Genomic DNA, 16,581 nt, shown 5'->3' on the forward strand with positions numbered 1-16,581 from the left:
CAACAAATCCGTGAAGGATATGTTCCCGGATTTGGAGATCGCTCGCCAATACGCAAATAGCAGAACAAAGGTTACTCAAATTGTGAAAGGTAAGTGTTGTTGTTGTTTTTTAGTAACCAGCAAGCACAGTACAGTTAGTAGAACAACTGTGTTTTTATTACTGTGTATTTGATAGGTGCCGTCTGAAATTCAACTATTTATTTTCTTTATATATATATTAAAATAAATATATATAGCTATAATTCACTTAAAGTCAAGTATTTCATACAAATATATATATATATATATATATATATATATATATATATGAAATACTCGAGTTGGTGAATTATACGCCACCCCTCTTAACCACGGCCCCCACCTCCCGAAATCGGAGGTCTCAAGGTTGGCAAGTATGTCCCACACACATGGCTGTAACTATCCATCCATCCATCCTTTTTGGGGTGGCGGGGGGTGCTGAAACCTATCTCACCCTGGACAAGTCGCCACTTCATCGCAGGGCCAACACAGATGGACAACATTCACACTCACATTCATACTTGCCAACCTTGAAACCTCCGATTTTGGGAGGTTGGGGGTGGGGCAGTGGCGTGGTTAAGAGGAGAGTATATCCATCCATCCATTTCTACCGCTTATTCCCTTTTTTTTTGGTGTCGCGGGGGGCGCTGGCGCCTATCTCAGCTACAATCGGGCGGAAGGCGGTGTACACCCTGGACAAGTCGCTACCTCATCGCAGGGCCGATGGAGAGTATATTTATAGCCAATTCACCAACTCGAGTATTTCATATATATATATATATATATATATATATATATATATATACATGAATATATATATATATATATGTGTGTGTATGAAATACTTAACTTTCAGTGAATTCTAGCTATCTATATTTATTTTATTATACATATAAATGAAAAAAATAGTTGAATTTCAGACTGCACCTATCAAATACACAGTAATAAAAACACAGTTGTTCTACTAACTGTACTGTGCTTGCTGGTTACTAAAAAAAAAAAACAGCAACACTTACCTTTCACTATTTGAGAAATGTCACTTCCGAGTTTCCAGAAGATGGCGCCAGTACGTGCTTTGCCCTGCCGTCTCTCGCTGTCAGCTTTGTTCGTTTTTGTGTTGCTTGCGTCTATTTTCGTCTCGGTCAGCTCACTGCTTGAGTATGACCGCCAAACACTGTTGGATCTTTGCCCCTTTGGTTTTTCGACGTCCCAGTCAGCTTTTTTACCTGGCCGAATTCCTGCCTTCCGTTCCCGCCTCTTGGATGTTTTCGGGAGGGGCGCTGAATTTCGTGAGTCTCTCGGAAAATCCGTGAGGGTTGGCAAGTATGCTCACATTCACACACTAGGGCAGGCCTGGGCAATTATTTTGACTCAGGGGCCAATATTCAATGTTTTATCTATGAAGGATAAAACACTGAATATTGACAACATATGAATGTCACACCCCCTCGATCGACATATTTTACAATCAAGTGAAACGCAACAAAAATGCAACAAACAGTGAAATATGAACGTGATGGGTACAAAATAAACCCAACTATAATCTGATATATCTGATACATCACTAAGATTTAGAACTTTGTTGTGAAAATCTCCTTCCACGTCTGTGGAAACGCTTCCCGCCCACACTGCTTGGTGTCTCGTCGGAGCTGCTGTGACGTATATTACCATAGTAACTAATTAGATGACCATAGTAATTAGATTACCATTCATTCATCCATTTACTTCCGCTTATCCGGTGTGGGTTCGCGGGGGCAGCAGCCTAAGCAGAGAAGCCCAGACTTCCCTCTCCCCAGCCACTTGGTCCAGCTCCTCCTGGGGGAACCCGAGGCGTTCCCAGGCCAGCCGGGAGTCATAGTCTTCCCAACGTGTCCTGGGTCTTCCCCGTGGCCTCCTACCGGTCGGACGAGCCCGAAGGGAGGCGTTCGGGTGGTAGTAACTAATTACATTACCATAGTAACTGGTATATCATCCAAAAGTGCAGATTCCAACCATTGAAATACTTTATATAGTTCAAGACTTACGGCCATTAGAAAACATATTAACGGCAGCTACACTTTCCATCTTAAAAATCTAAAAAAATTATTTGGGGCCAGATTGAAAAGCTTAACAGGCCGCATGTGGCCCCCGGGCCTTAATTTGCCCAGGTGTGCACTAGGGCCAATTTAGTGTCGCCAATCAACCTATCCCCAAGTGCATGTCTTTGGCAGTGGGAGGAAGCCGGAGTACCCGGAGGGAACCCACGCATTCACGGGGAGAACATGCAAACTTCACACAAAGATCCCGAGCCCGGGATTGAACTCAGGACTTCTCAGGGCCTTCATATTGTGAGGCCCATGTACTAACCCCTGTTCCACCGTGCTGCCCTGGCCGTAACTAGGATTTGACAGACACCGAAGTAAAAAATTGGTGGTTCAAGATGAACTTTGAAAGGCCAAAATCATGGGTATCCCAGCACCATATCAATTATATTACTTTGAACAATAAAATTAATTTCCAGAATAACATACGTTTTAATTGAGAAATAACGATCACTCATCTAACATTTTTGATAATCAGCATCGTTTTGTACCAGTCCACTTTTTTATTAATATCCCAAGGTTTAGCGTATTTTAACATCATTAAGTAGGCTGTACGGTAAAACAGGGGTTAGTGCATTTGCTCCACAATACGAAGGTCCTGAGTTCAATCCCGGCCTCGGGATCTTTCTGTGTGGAGTTTGTATGTTTTCCCCGTGACTGCGTGGGTTCCCTCCGGATAGCCGGGCTTCCTCCCACCCCCAAAAACATGAACCTGGGGATAAGTTGATTGGAAACACTAAATTGTCCCTAGCGTGTGAATGTTGTCTGTCTATCTGTGTTGGTCCTGTGATGAGGTTGCGGCTTGTCCAGGGTGTACTCCGCCTTCCGCTCGACTGCAGCTGAGATAGGCCGCAGCACCCCCCGCGAACCGGAAAGGGACAAGCGGTAGAAAATTGATGGATGCATGGGAAAAACGCAGTGGCGGGCCGTGCGTTTCCCACCTAGGCCTTCAGTGATGTCCGACTTCAATGATTACCGCTCAAAATGACCATTGCTGGAGAATACACGATACAGTTGATAGACAGTTGCGATAGACAATTAGATCACAAGTTGTTGACAGTAGTCTAAGTAACCTGATGTTAACGAGACTATGATTGGATACTCACTTGTCATTCCAAAGTGAGTATCCATTCACAATTTTCCATTTAGCAGGAAGGAGAACAAAACATTGATAAGGTGGCAGATATATACAGTGGGGCAAAAAAGTATTTAATCAGCCACCGATTGTGCAAGTTCTCCCACTTAAAATGATGACAGAGGTCAGTAATTTTCATCATAGGTACACTTCAACTGTGAGAGACAGAATTAGAAAAAAACATCCAGGAATTCACTTTGTAGGAATTTTACAGAATTTATTTGTAAATTATGGTGGAAATACGTATTTGGTCCACCATTCAACGCTCTCACTGATGGAAGGAGGTTTTGGCTCAAAATCTCATGATACGTGGCCCCATTCATTCTTTCCTTAACTCGGATCAATCGTCCTGTCCCCTTAGCAGAAAAAAAGCCCCAAAGCATGATGTTTCTACCCCCATTCTTCACAGTAGTTTTGTTGTTCTTGGGATGCAACTCAGTATTCTTCTTCCTGCAAACACGACAAGTTGAGTTTATACCGAAATGGATACATGGATGATACAGCAGAGGATTGGGAGAATGTCGTGTGGTCAGATGAAACCAAAATAGAACTTTTTGGTATAAACTCAACTCGTCGTGTTTCGAGGAAGAAGAATCCCGAGTTGCATCCCAAGAACACCAGACCTACTGTGAAGCATGGGGGTGGAAACATGCTTTGGAGCTGTTTTTCTGCTAAGGGGACAGGAAGATTAATCCGTGTTAAGGAAAGAATAAATGGGGCCATGTATCGTGAGATTTTGAGCCAAAACCTCCTTCCATCAGTGAGAGCTTTGAATGGTTGACCAAATACTTATTTTCCACCATAATTTACAAATAAATTCTTTAAAATTCCTACAATGTGAATTCCTGGATTTTTTTTTCACATTCTGTCTCTCACAGTTGAAGTGTACCTATGATGAAAATTACAGACCTCTGTCATCATTTCAAGAGGGAGAACTTGCACAATCGATGGCTGACTAAATACTTTTTTGCCCCACTGTAATAGTGGTTCTTTGGTCCAAATGTTGCATATGTTTTACAGACCATCTTAAACTTAAACATCTTTTTTTTTTATATATACTATATATGGATTATTTCTGTGTTGGTTTTCCAAACGGGTCATTTTGAGCAAGTATGAAGGAAGGCAAGATTGTTTTATTAATGCCTCGGCCATGCCTCCACGGTTTGAGTTCAAATTTCCGGGACTTTTCTTCCATCACCTCAACCTGGTTCCCAAATGTTGTTGCTGTCTGTGGATGCATAAAAGTGAGCTTTGATGTTGTTACGACGTCTGTGTTAGCGAACAGTGAATGGTTCATGTTGGGTTTAGGTGAAGTTACACATTCATAATATGATTCCAACCACCTCATTATTGAACTTTGACAGCAAAATTGGTTTACCTTTATGACCTCAAGTTTGTAGGGCCCAAATCCGGATCCAATTATGTTAAGTCATCTGAATGTTGAATTTGTCACTTATTTTCGCGTCTCAGGCTGATGTCGCAAGGCGTGGATGTGTCCAACCTGTTCAGCGAGATGGTCAAAGCGTGTGCCACAGTTGACGTGGTCCAGAAGAAGCTGGTCTACGTCTTCCTGTGCTCCTATGCCGCGTTGAACCCAGAACTGTCGCTGCTGGTCATCAACACACTGAGGAAAGACTGCCAGGATCCAAACCCCATGGTGCGCAGCTTGGCATTGAGGAACATGACCAACCTGAGGTGAGTGGATATAAATTCTAAATTGTTTTTGTTATGGTGGTCTAAAGCAAGGATGTCCTAACTTTTGCGACTTTTTCACACTGAAAAATTAAATCATGCGAGGGCCATTTTGATATTTTTGAATTTTAAAACCTTTAAATGTATGGATTTTTTTTTTTACCTTTTTTTACCTCAAGTTTGGTCCCAAGGACCCAGAAAGATCTCAGTCAAAAAATTATAAAAAAAAATAAGTCTTATATAAAAAATATAAAAAATCAGTGCTTAAACTTTTAGATCAACTTCAGATTTATCTGTCGATGTAAATCATTTTTTTTTATTTTGTTTTTGTATGTTTTATGCCCGTTTTGTTAAATAAAACCCTGTCCTTAATGCAGAATCACACATATTGATTTCAATTTGGGTTTTTTTTTAACAATGATTTTAAACAAATCCCACTAAAACTATTGGGGATCCAAAAGGGCCCCACTCATAAAATAAGTTGTACATTATTTTTATTTTAAATTTCAAAACCAACATTTCTAGATTTAGCTCAAATCTGCTCAGATGTTTTTATATATATGTATGTGTGTGTGTATATATATATATATATACACTTATTTATATATATATATATATATATGTGTATATATATATATATATATATATATGTATATGTACACACACACACACAAAGCCAACTTCATGCAAAGTAACTATATGTATATACTGTATACATCTGTGTATGTATAAATCTGTGTTTTATATCCATCCATCCATCCATTTTCTACCGCTTATTCCCTTTTGGGGTCGCGGGGGGCGCTGGCGCCTATCTCAGCTACAATCGGGCGGAAGGCGGGGTACACCCTGGACAAGTCGCCACCTCATCGCAGGGCCAACACAGATAGACATACAACAGTCACAATCACATTCACACACGAGGGCCAATATTTATTTATATATATATATATATATATATATATATATATATATATATATATATATATATATATATATATACAGTTCCCATTCTCACCTATGGTTATGAGCTTTGGGTTATGACTGAAACGATAGGATCACAGGTACAAGCGGCCAAAATGAGTTTCCTCCGCCGGGTGGCGGGGCTCTCCCTTAGAGATAGGGTGAGAAGCTCTGCCATCCGGGGGGAGCTCAAAGTAAACCCGCTGCTGCTCCACATTGAGAGAAGCCAGATGAGGTGGTTCGGGCATCTGATCAGGATGCCACCCGAACGCCTCCCTAAGGAGGTGTTTAGGGCGTGTCCGACCGGTAGGAGGCCACGGGGTAGACCCAAGACAAATTTGGAAGACTATGTCTCCCGGCTGGCATGGGAAGGCCTCGGGATCCCCCGGGAAGAGCTGGACGAAGTGGCTGGGGAGAGAAAAGTCTGGGCTTCCTTGCTTAGGCTGCTGCCACCACGACCTGACCTCGGATAAGGGGAAGAAGATGGATGGGTGGATGGATGGATAAATATACAGTCATGGTCAAAAGTTTACATACACTTGTGAAGGACATAATGTCATGGTTGTCTTGAGTTTCCAATAATTTCTACAGCTCTTATTTTTTTGTGATTAAGTAATTGGAGCACATACTAGTTTGTCACAAAAAACATTCATAAAGTTTGGATCTTTTATGAATTTATTATGGGTCTACTGAAAATGTGACTAAATCTGCTGGGTAAAAAGTATACATACAGCAACATGCATTATCAATTTTGGTGATGTAAAAAAGTTGCAATCAAATCAAATTAGCTTCATGGCATGGCCTCTTAACTCCATGTGAGTGATTATGATAGACGACACCTGTTGACTTCTCTGAGCCCATTTAAATAGGGCTCATGTGATGCAGTCATTAGACCCGGTTACAAACGCAACAATTGGAAAGTCAAAGGAACTAAGCACAGGTCTAAAAAAAATAATCATTGTCTTGAACAAGTCAGGAAAGTCACTTGGAACCATTTCAAAGCAGCTCAAGGTCTCAAGAGCAACTGTGCAGACTTGTTCTTGAGTATAAAGTGCATGGCACAGTTTTGTCAATGCCACGATCAAGAAGAAAACACAAGCCATTACCTGCTACTGAGAGACACTTGCTCAAGGACACAACGGACGTGACAAGGTTGGTTCTAGGTGGGGATTGAACCAGGGACCCTCGGGTTGCGCACGGCCACTCTTCCACTGCGCCACGCCGTCCCAAAAAGAACCAAACTTCATGAATGTTTTTGTGATGAACATGTATGTGCTCCAATTACTCTATCACAAAAAAATAAGAGTTGTAAAAATGATTGGAAACTCAAGAAAACCATATTATGTTCTTTACAAGTTAATTTAAACTTTTGATCTTGTTGTGTGTGTGTATATATATATATATATATATATAATATATATATATACTGTCTGTCAATTAATTAATTCATTTTGGACACAACACCCGTGGTCTAAACCTTCTGGACTGACTGTGCATCTTCCAGGTTACCCGGTCTGGTGGAGTATGTGGAGCAGCCTTTGTCAGCGGGACTGAGGGACAGAGCTGCCTGCGTGCGACGGGTTGCTGTGCTCGGCTGGGCCAAACTACACAATCTCCAACCCAATTCTGAGACAGGTGAGGTGTCATCTCCTCCATTCATCGATGTCTGTGTATGCAATGGACTGATGTGTAGAGCAACACGAGCCTCCTGCGTACAGTACATGTTATTTATTTGTATTTTTTTTGCACATGATGATGTTTCTGCCAGATGCCTCAGTGGTGAATGAGCTTTATGGCCTTCTGAGAGACCCGGATCCCATAGTGATGGTGAACTGCCTTCGAGCTCTGGAGGAGATCCTTAAGGAGGAAGGCGGGGTCACCATCAACAAACCCATCGCCCATCACCTTCTCAACAGGTAGACCTGGACTTCAAATCAACCAAGTCGATACCAACACGTAAAAAATAACTGCTTTTTTAACTATGGATTCTTCCTCTGCGTCAATTCTGAGCACTAAGTCACGTTGAACAATGATGCAGTGTTTCCATTTTTTTTTTAATGCATGTCTTTCACAAATGAGGATTTGGCCTGCAAAGTCCATACTTGCCAACCCTCCTGATTTTCCTGGGAGACTCCTGAATTTCAGTGCCCCTCCTGAAAATCTCCCACGGCAACCATTCTCCCGATTTCCACCCGGGCAAAAACATTGGGGGCGTACCTTAAAGGCACTGTCATTAGCATCCTCTACAACCTGTCGTCACGTCCGCTTGTCCTCCATAATAATAGCGTGTCACATGATATATACGGCTTGTACATACACCCTGCTGAATGCAAGGCATACTTGATCAACAGCCATACAGATCACACTGAGGGTGGCCATATAAACATATTTTAACACTGTTACAAATATGCGCCACACTGTGAACCCACACCAAACAAGAATGACAAACACATTTCGGGAAAACATCCGCACAGTAACACAACAGAAAAAATACACAGAAACCCTTGCAGCACTAACTCTTCCGGGACGCTACAATATACATCCACCCACCCCCTAAACTCCCAAATTCAAAGGTCTCAATCTTGGCAAGTATGGCTTATTCAGAGAATTAGAATTACTAGAAATGATCCACTTTGTTACATATTTAGCAAGTACAACTACATACTTAAGTGAAAGAAGTGTATATTGCGTCTGGAATTTATTCAATTATCAAATACAAACAGTCATGAAGGTGAGAGTGTAGATCCGCCACCACAAGCCCAGGGAGTGTGCACTACCACAGCATGCAGAAAAGCATGTAAGCCAACCTTTAGCACTTCTGTAAGTGGAAGAAAAGACATTATAGAGACACTCTTCTGTTGTTTGGCAACACTTTGAACACCATTGCTTTACGTCTTTCCCCAGGAAAGCAAAGTGTGGCCCAAATGCACCTCTTTATGGCACTTTGGAGATAATAATAAACCACAAAGTAAAAATAGAGCAAAAACACTTCAAGTAATGAAAAAAGGCTGAAATGTTGATACTAATAAGGATTAAAAACACAAAGATTTGAATGTAAATATATTTTTAAGCCTTTTTATTCACATATGTCATTACCAATGACATAATGATGTCACACTACCACCATATGTTGGGGTGTGAGGGTAACGATTCGATTCAGAATCGATTCTCGTTCAAAATGTAAATTTTTTTTATTGGATGCCAGTTCTCGGATTAACTACATTCCTCCATAAAATAGATAAACATCTCTGATTCATATTTATTAATTAAAAAAAAAAAGATTTTGTTTAATAAACTGCTTCCCAAACATTTAATAAAGTCAAGTACAAATAAGGCAACAAGAGAAGTATCCAACACGTTTCTAAAATAAATCTGTACAGCAGATATACATCATCTACATCAACAATACGGTTTGTCTGAGTGGCTTGACAGATTGGTGGAAGAAAAAAATACAAATGTACATACACACACCTATATACCTTTATACACACACACACAGACACACACACACACACACACACACACACACACATATATATATATATATATACATATATATATATATATATATATATATATATATTTTTTTTTTTTTTTAATCAATTAAGAATCGTTACAAATAAGAATCGTGATTAATCTGAAAATCACCCCTACAACACTGCTGTTCTTTTTTCAATGTATTTTTTAACTCTTGGCAACTCATACTGATTTGTAGTCTATTGTTGCACACAGATTTTAAATACTTGACACCTTCAAACACTTTTCAAAACTGTAATTAGAATTCAAAGTACACAGTTTCCGTTTTTATAAAAAACAATATTCTGGTGTCAAATATGTGGGAAGCAGTGACGTGCTGTCAGGGAAGGCAAGTGAGGCAGTGCCTCACCTGCCACCAGGTGGCTTAACCATGAGATGTTCCAAAACAAAGTAATAAAATAAAATAGGTTTTAATATTTCTCTTTTGGTTTATGCTTTCTATGTGATTTTTGGTGTGGTTCCTGTATATTTTGATCATTTTCATGGTCAAAATCGCGGAAATTCCATGTTTCCTGATCAAAACAATGCAGCAGATGAGAAGTGAGGCAGACACAGGCGGTGCCTCCACGGCTACTAGAGATGCGCGGTTTGCGGTCTCATCCGCGGAGTCCGCGGGTACACCGCAGGTCGGGCGGTTGACATGACGAAATTATAGATTTTAATTAGATTCGGGCGGGTGGCGGTTGAACCATCCGGAGACATTTGATATTCATGGTTCTGGGATCGGTATCCTTTGCCATTCAAAGAGCCATTTAAGACCCGTGTCATAAAGCGAAGAAGTCAATAGGAGACGCTATTATTCTCTTGAATGACTATCGGCAGTCACCCAGATATTAAATATTAGGGCGCGCTATGAAGCCATTAGCTTTGTCGCCTTCTACATCATACACGATCTGCTTGTCAGTCCAATATCATGTTGTGTGTGGCTTCCGCGTTAACACGCACACACGACTGCAAGGCATACTGGGTGACACAGAGTACACTAATGGTTGTGATATAAACAATTTTAACACTCTTAGTAATATGCGCCACGCTTTGAAGCCACACCAATTAAGAATGACAAACACATTTCGGGAGAACATCCTCACAATAACACAACATAAACGCAACACAACAAATACCCATAATCCTTTGTATTCATGACAATTCCTGACTATTTTATACACCCCAAACCCCGCCACCCCCCCCTCCCGTGCGTCGGTAAGGTGGGCGGGGTTGGGCGCGCGGGGGTGTAAAATATATTCAGGTAGTGTCATGAATCAATCAATCAATCAATGTTTACTTATATAGCCCTAAATCACTAGTGTCTCAAAGGGCAAAGGATTATGGGTATTAGTTGTGTTGCTTTTATGTTGTGTTACTGAGGATGTTCTCCCGAAATGTGTTTGTCAATCTTGTATTGTGTGGCTTCATAGCGTGGCGCATATTAGTAAGTGTTAAAGTTGTTTATATCACAACCATCAGTGTACTCTGTATCACCCAGTATGCCTTTCAATCTTATACTGTCATTGTGGAAGTTGCACACAACATGTTGCTAGACCAACAATCGGTTCGTACATGTTGTTGAAGGTGTCTAAGGCAGTGGTTCTCAAAAGGGGGTATGCATACCCCTGGGGGTACTTGAAGGTATGACAAGGGGTACGTGAGATGTTTTAAAAAATATTCTAAAAATAGCAACAATTCAAAAATCCTTTATAAATATATTTATTGAATAATACTTCAACAAAATAGGAATGTGAGTTCATAAACTGTGAAAAGAAATGCAACAATATAATATTCAATGTTGACAGCTGGATTTGTGGACATTTTCCATAAATATTGATGTTAAAGATTTTTTTTGTGAAGAAATGTTTAGAATGAAGTTGATGAATCCAGATGGTTCTCTATTACAATCCCCAAAGAGGGCACTTTAAGTTGATGATTACTTTTATGTGTAAAAATCTTTATTTTATCTTGGAATCACTTGTTTATTTTTCAACAAGTTTTTAGTTATTAATTTTCTTTTTTTCCAAATTGTTCAAGAAAGACTCCTACAAATGAGCAATGTTTTGCTTTGTTTTTGGGCGGGTACGGTCCCGATAAAAAGTTGGTTCGGGTGGATGACGATTTTGGTGATGCGGATGCGGATGATATAAAAGGCAGGTCTTGAGGCAGCAAGTACCTCTGCCTCAAGGTACGGGGCGATATATCTTGCAGTTCAATGCCTCAGCAGTTCTTTGACTCGCCACGCTGGGAGAAGTGGGGGCGCTCAAGCTAGCAGACACAGGTCTCTCCAGCGGAACCCAGCATTTTTTTTCTTTTCTTTTTTTTTTTTAACTGTATTTATAACAAACATGGCATTTTTATTAGAGTGAGCCAGCGTTTGTGGGTGTTTTTTGTCAGATGCAAAAATATTGTTTAGTTTCTTGGAATTAAATTGAATTAAATGAATGTTTCTGCCAATATGGAGGATTATATACTGTATCCAAGATTAAATACTTCTCTAAACTGGACTTTAAGACAAAATGAATGCGATCATACAAAGTACGTTTTCATGGAGGATAGCTATTTCTGCTTCAGATACAAATACAGAAAGGTAATATACACTCACAATACTTGATTTATTTTGTTAAAAGCAAATGGGACCAAAAAGTATTTAAAAACAACTTTATCAAATAGTTTTTGGGCCCACTTATCATATCATAATATCATTATAACGTTTTTATGAAAGGGAATAACTCCCTTTTTTTCCTGTAACTCTAATGTGCATCTTAAATCAACAATGACTAGAGCTGCACATATGAATTTAAGTAAAAAAAAAAAAAAAGAAGAAAAAAAAGTATGTATGCCTCACCTGGTGTTTAGTTCACCGCACGTCACTGGTGGGAAGTCATATGCATCGACTACTGAGATTCTGGTATTGTGGTGACCATATTAGGGATAGTAATCGATATTTCAATGTGGCCAAATATGTTTGCAAGTAGAATTTGAGTGACTTTTACCTGTCTCCCTACCTACCTCGCTCACATGTTCATAGCTCTTTGTGTGTGTTAACATAGGCTGAAGGAATGTGACGTGTGGGGTCAGAGCGAGGTGCTGAAGATCCTCCAGCGCTACCAGCCTCATTCCGACGACGAGCTCTTCGACATCCTCTCCCTGCTGGATTCCTCCTTAGTCAGCCCGCACCCTCCTGTGATGGCCGCCACACTGAGCCTCTTCCTCAGCCTATCTTCTGCCTTGCCTGCCGTCAGCCTGGCGGCCTTGGAACGGGTACAGGGCCCGCTACTGGCCGCCTGTGGGAGTGCGTCCAGAGAGATGCGGTTCACTGCGCTGTGCCACATCCAGGTGAGCATATGTCTTTGAGAAATAAAGATTTGCACTGGCACCAGATAGCCTAACATTAATAACGACACCAGAAGATTAAGCATGCATTTCTAAACAAGTGCTACTAAATTAAAAACATTAATTGCACATATTTTTTTTGTAGCAATATGACATGTCTTAAACATCACAATGTCATTATCAACACTCCAAAAAAGTACACGTGTACTCATACATATAAACAATACTACTTTACTCTGTACCTGTACTTGCTCGCTTACGAAAACAGACTTACTATTGCGGCATCCAGTGGCCAAATTTAGAACAGCAGTTTCTTTAATTTAACAATGCAGCTCAATTTTTTAATTTCACTCATCTCCCGGGCCAAATTGAACCTGTTGGATGTTTGACATCCCTGTTGTAAACTGTAAATAGGTTAGATATACTGTATTTATTGAATATGATTCAAATAAAGTGTAAGATTACGAATTGTGTCGTAATGTTTCAGTGGAACGACCCATCTGTAGTGGAAAAGTTGGGCCACGAGGTCAAAAAGGTTAAGAACCCCTGCTATAAGCTAAAAGGAGCTAGTGGCTACACAACAGCTAAGCACACAATAGCACTCAACTAGACATAGGTAATAATCATTTTAACAATAAAACAGCCCATTTGTCAATATAAACAAGTAGCAAATACATATTACTTACACATACAAAGTCTCCGAGGCATTATTAGAAAGTATCCAGTCATTAACGAGTCTGTATCATGAGCGTAACTTCATGAATTATTTTGAACACTAGGTGCCACCAAATACACAATTACCACTCCACCTCAACTTAAAGACAGCATAAGTCCATTCCAGACTTTTTCCAACATTCCACACTACTAAATACTACAAGTTGGTATGATTCCTGCTGATATCGCATTGGATCAATGTCGGTACTGGCCAACAATCAAGGCTCCAAAATCTGCATCGTACCGGAAGTGAAAAAGTTGTTTTGGGAACTGGACACTCCTAATGAAATCACATGAAAATAGTTTGTTGTCTTCTATGTGCAAGGCCAAAAATAAGGACGATGATGGTTAACGCAATAGTGAGAAGAAGAAGAGTGAGACGTTAGAGCAGACGGAAGACGAGAGAGTGAGGTGAAAGTGACTCGAAGCTGCAAAATGTTGAATTAGAAGCCATGGTATTTAGACATTAATGGAGTGCTTACCCAAATAAACCGGGTAAAAACATCCCTGGCAGGCTGGACCAAAAAGACAACTGTCCATCAAGAGAGTCACACTTTATTTTGATCATGATACACGCCATGCATGTTATTACAATTACAGTACATATGCTGTTTGGCTAGCTGTGTACAAACCAAACATGAAATAATACTTTACAGATACTGTTCATGTTTTTCAGTCAGTACAGATTGGTGTCCTATCGCATTGTTGTGTATATTACAAACTCAAACTAGCTTATCTCTTTCTGTAGTTAGCTTTTAGGGTTAATACAGTAGCTTGCCGATGTGTTACTACGCTGGAAAAGGAGTTCTTCAGTGTTCACTCTTACAGTAACAATGCTGCTACAGTTTGGTTATTATACAGGTTACAGAACATAAAGGAAATATTGTTGACGGTTTTTGAATGCATTTTTAAAGTGATTTAGAGGGCGACTTGATTGCTAACATTAGCTGCATTGCTAGCTACCTCCTACAAGTCAATTTTTACATGTTAGAATGCAGAAAAAACTAAAACCATTTGTGTTTTTGTTTCTCATAAGTTTTTTGAACACTAGACATGATTCCCCCGAAAAATGCAGTTCCCCTTTAAGGTCCCAGATCTAGCCTCACTCCTATCCACTTCTCCAAAGGGGGCTGGCTCAGGGTGAAGGACAGAGTAAAACAACTTGCACTGAGCCTAGTCTATAAATTTGCTACACCTCCCTGATACTGAAGTACATGTCAAACTACTTCCGCCATAACCACAACACCAGGGGGAGCTCCACAAACCAAGTCAAACCCAGATTCCAATCTAACAAAAGTCTTAACTCATTCTCCTTCTATGCCACATCAATATGGAATGCACTCCCAACAGGTGTAAAAGAAAGTCAATCAATCAATCAATGTTTACTTATATAGCCCTAAATCACTAGTGTCTCAAAGGGCTGCACAAACCACAACACAAACCACTACGACATCCTCGGTAGGCCCACATAAGGGCAAGGAAAACTCACACCCAGTGGGACGTCGGTGACAATGATGACTATGAGAACGTTGGAGAAGAGGAAAGCAATGGATGTCGAGCGGGTCTAACATGATACTGTGAAAGTCTAATCCATAATGGATCCAACACAGTCGCAAGAGTCCAGTCCAAAGCGGATCCAACACAGGAGCGAGAGTCCCGTTCACAGCGGAGCCAGCAGGAAAACATTCCAAGCGGAGGCGGATCAGCAGCGCACAGATGTCCCCAACCGATACACGGGCGAGCAGTACATGGCCACCGGATCGGATCGGACCGGACCCCCCCCACAAGGGAGAGTGGGACATAGGAGAAAAAGAAAAGAAACGGCAGATCAACTGGTCTAAAAATGGAGTCTATTTAAAGGCTAGAGTATACAAATGAGTTTTAAGGTGAGACTTAAATGCTTCTACTGAGGTGGCATCTCGAACTTTTACCGGGAGGGCATTCCAGGGCATTACCCGCGGACTCCGCGGATGAGCCCGAAATGAAAACGCTCTATAGCCCGCAGCCTTTTTTTGGGCTTTGGGAATCACTAATAAGCCGGAGTCCTTTGAACGCAGATTTCTTGCCGGGAAATTTGGTACAATACAATCGGCAAGATAGGATGGATCTAGACCGTGTAGTATTTTATACGTAAGTAGTAAAACCTTAAAGTCACATCTTAAGTGCACAGGAAGCCAGTGCAGGTGAGCCAGTACAGGCGTAATGTGATCAAACTTTCTTGTTCTTGTCAAAAGTCTAGCAGCCGCATTTTGTACCAACTGTAATCTTTTAATGCTAGACATGGGGAGACCCGAAAATAATACGTTACAGTAGTCGAGGTGAGACGTAACAAACGCATGGATAATGATCTCAGCGTCTTTAGTGGACAGAATGGAGCGAATTTTAGCGATATTACGGAGATGAAAGAAGGCCGTTTTAGTAACGCTTTTAATGTGTGACTCAAAGGAGAGAGTTGGGTCAAAGATAACACCCAGATTCTTTACCGAGTCGCATTGTTTAATTGTTTGGTTGTCAAATGTTAGAGTTGTATTATTAAATAGAGTTCGGTGTCTAGCAGGACCGATAATCAGCATTTCCGTTTTTTTGGCGTTGAGTTGCAAAAAGTTAGCGGACATCCATTGTTTAATTTCATTAAGACACGCCTCCAGCTGACTACAGTCCGGCGTGTTGGTCAGCTTTAGGGGCATGTAGAGTTGGGTGTCATCAGCATAACAGTGAAAGCTAACACCGTATTTGCGTATGATGTCACCTAGCGGCAGCATGTAGATGCTGAAGAGTGCAGGCCCAAGGACCGAACCCTGGGGAACTCCACACGTTACCTTAACGTAGTCCGAGGTCACATTGTTATGGGAGACGCACTGCATCCTATCAGTAAGATAAGAGTTAAACCAAGACAGGGCTAAGTCTGACATACCAATTCGAGTTTTGATACGTTCTAATAAAATATTATGATCGACGTTATCGAAAGCAGTGCTAAGATCGAGGAGCAGCAACATAGATGACGCATCAGAAACCATCGTTAGCAATAGATCATTAGTCATTTTTGCGACGGCTATTTTCGTGGAGTGATTTGCCCTGAAACCGGATTGAAAGGTTTCACATAGATTGTTAGACGCTAAGTGT

At 40.8% G+C, this 16,581-nt stretch overlaps 1 protein-coding gene across 3 annotated transcripts in view; it reads left to right on the forward strand.

The window, feature by feature from the left end:
- The window catches only part of ap4b1 (adaptor related protein complex 4 subunit beta 1), a 45,799-nt gene that overhangs the window by 1,535 nt on the left and 27,683 nt on the right, over positions 1-16,581 (forward strand). For all 3 annotated transcript variants that reach the window (XM_061903085.1, XM_061903084.1, XM_061903083.1), the window contains exons 3-6: positions 4,705-4,929; positions 7,391-7,521; positions 7,655-7,802; positions 12,462-12,747. In XM_061903085.1, the coding sequence (XP_061759069.1) occupies positions 4,705-4,929; positions 7,391-7,521; positions 7,655-7,802; positions 12,462-12,747 (790 nt within the window). The remainder of the gene's footprint in view (positions 1-4,704; positions 4,930-7,390; positions 7,522-7,654; positions 7,803-12,461; positions 12,748-16,581) is intronic.

Source organism: Nerophis ophidion, linkage group LG06, assembly GCF_033978795.1.
Source record: "Nerophis ophidion isolate RoL-2023_Sa linkage group LG06, RoL_Noph_v1.0, whole genome shotgun sequence".
In the NCBI taxonomy this organism is placed as follows: domain Eukaryota; kingdom Metazoa; phylum Chordata; class Actinopteri; order Syngnathiformes; family Syngnathidae; genus Nerophis; species Nerophis ophidion.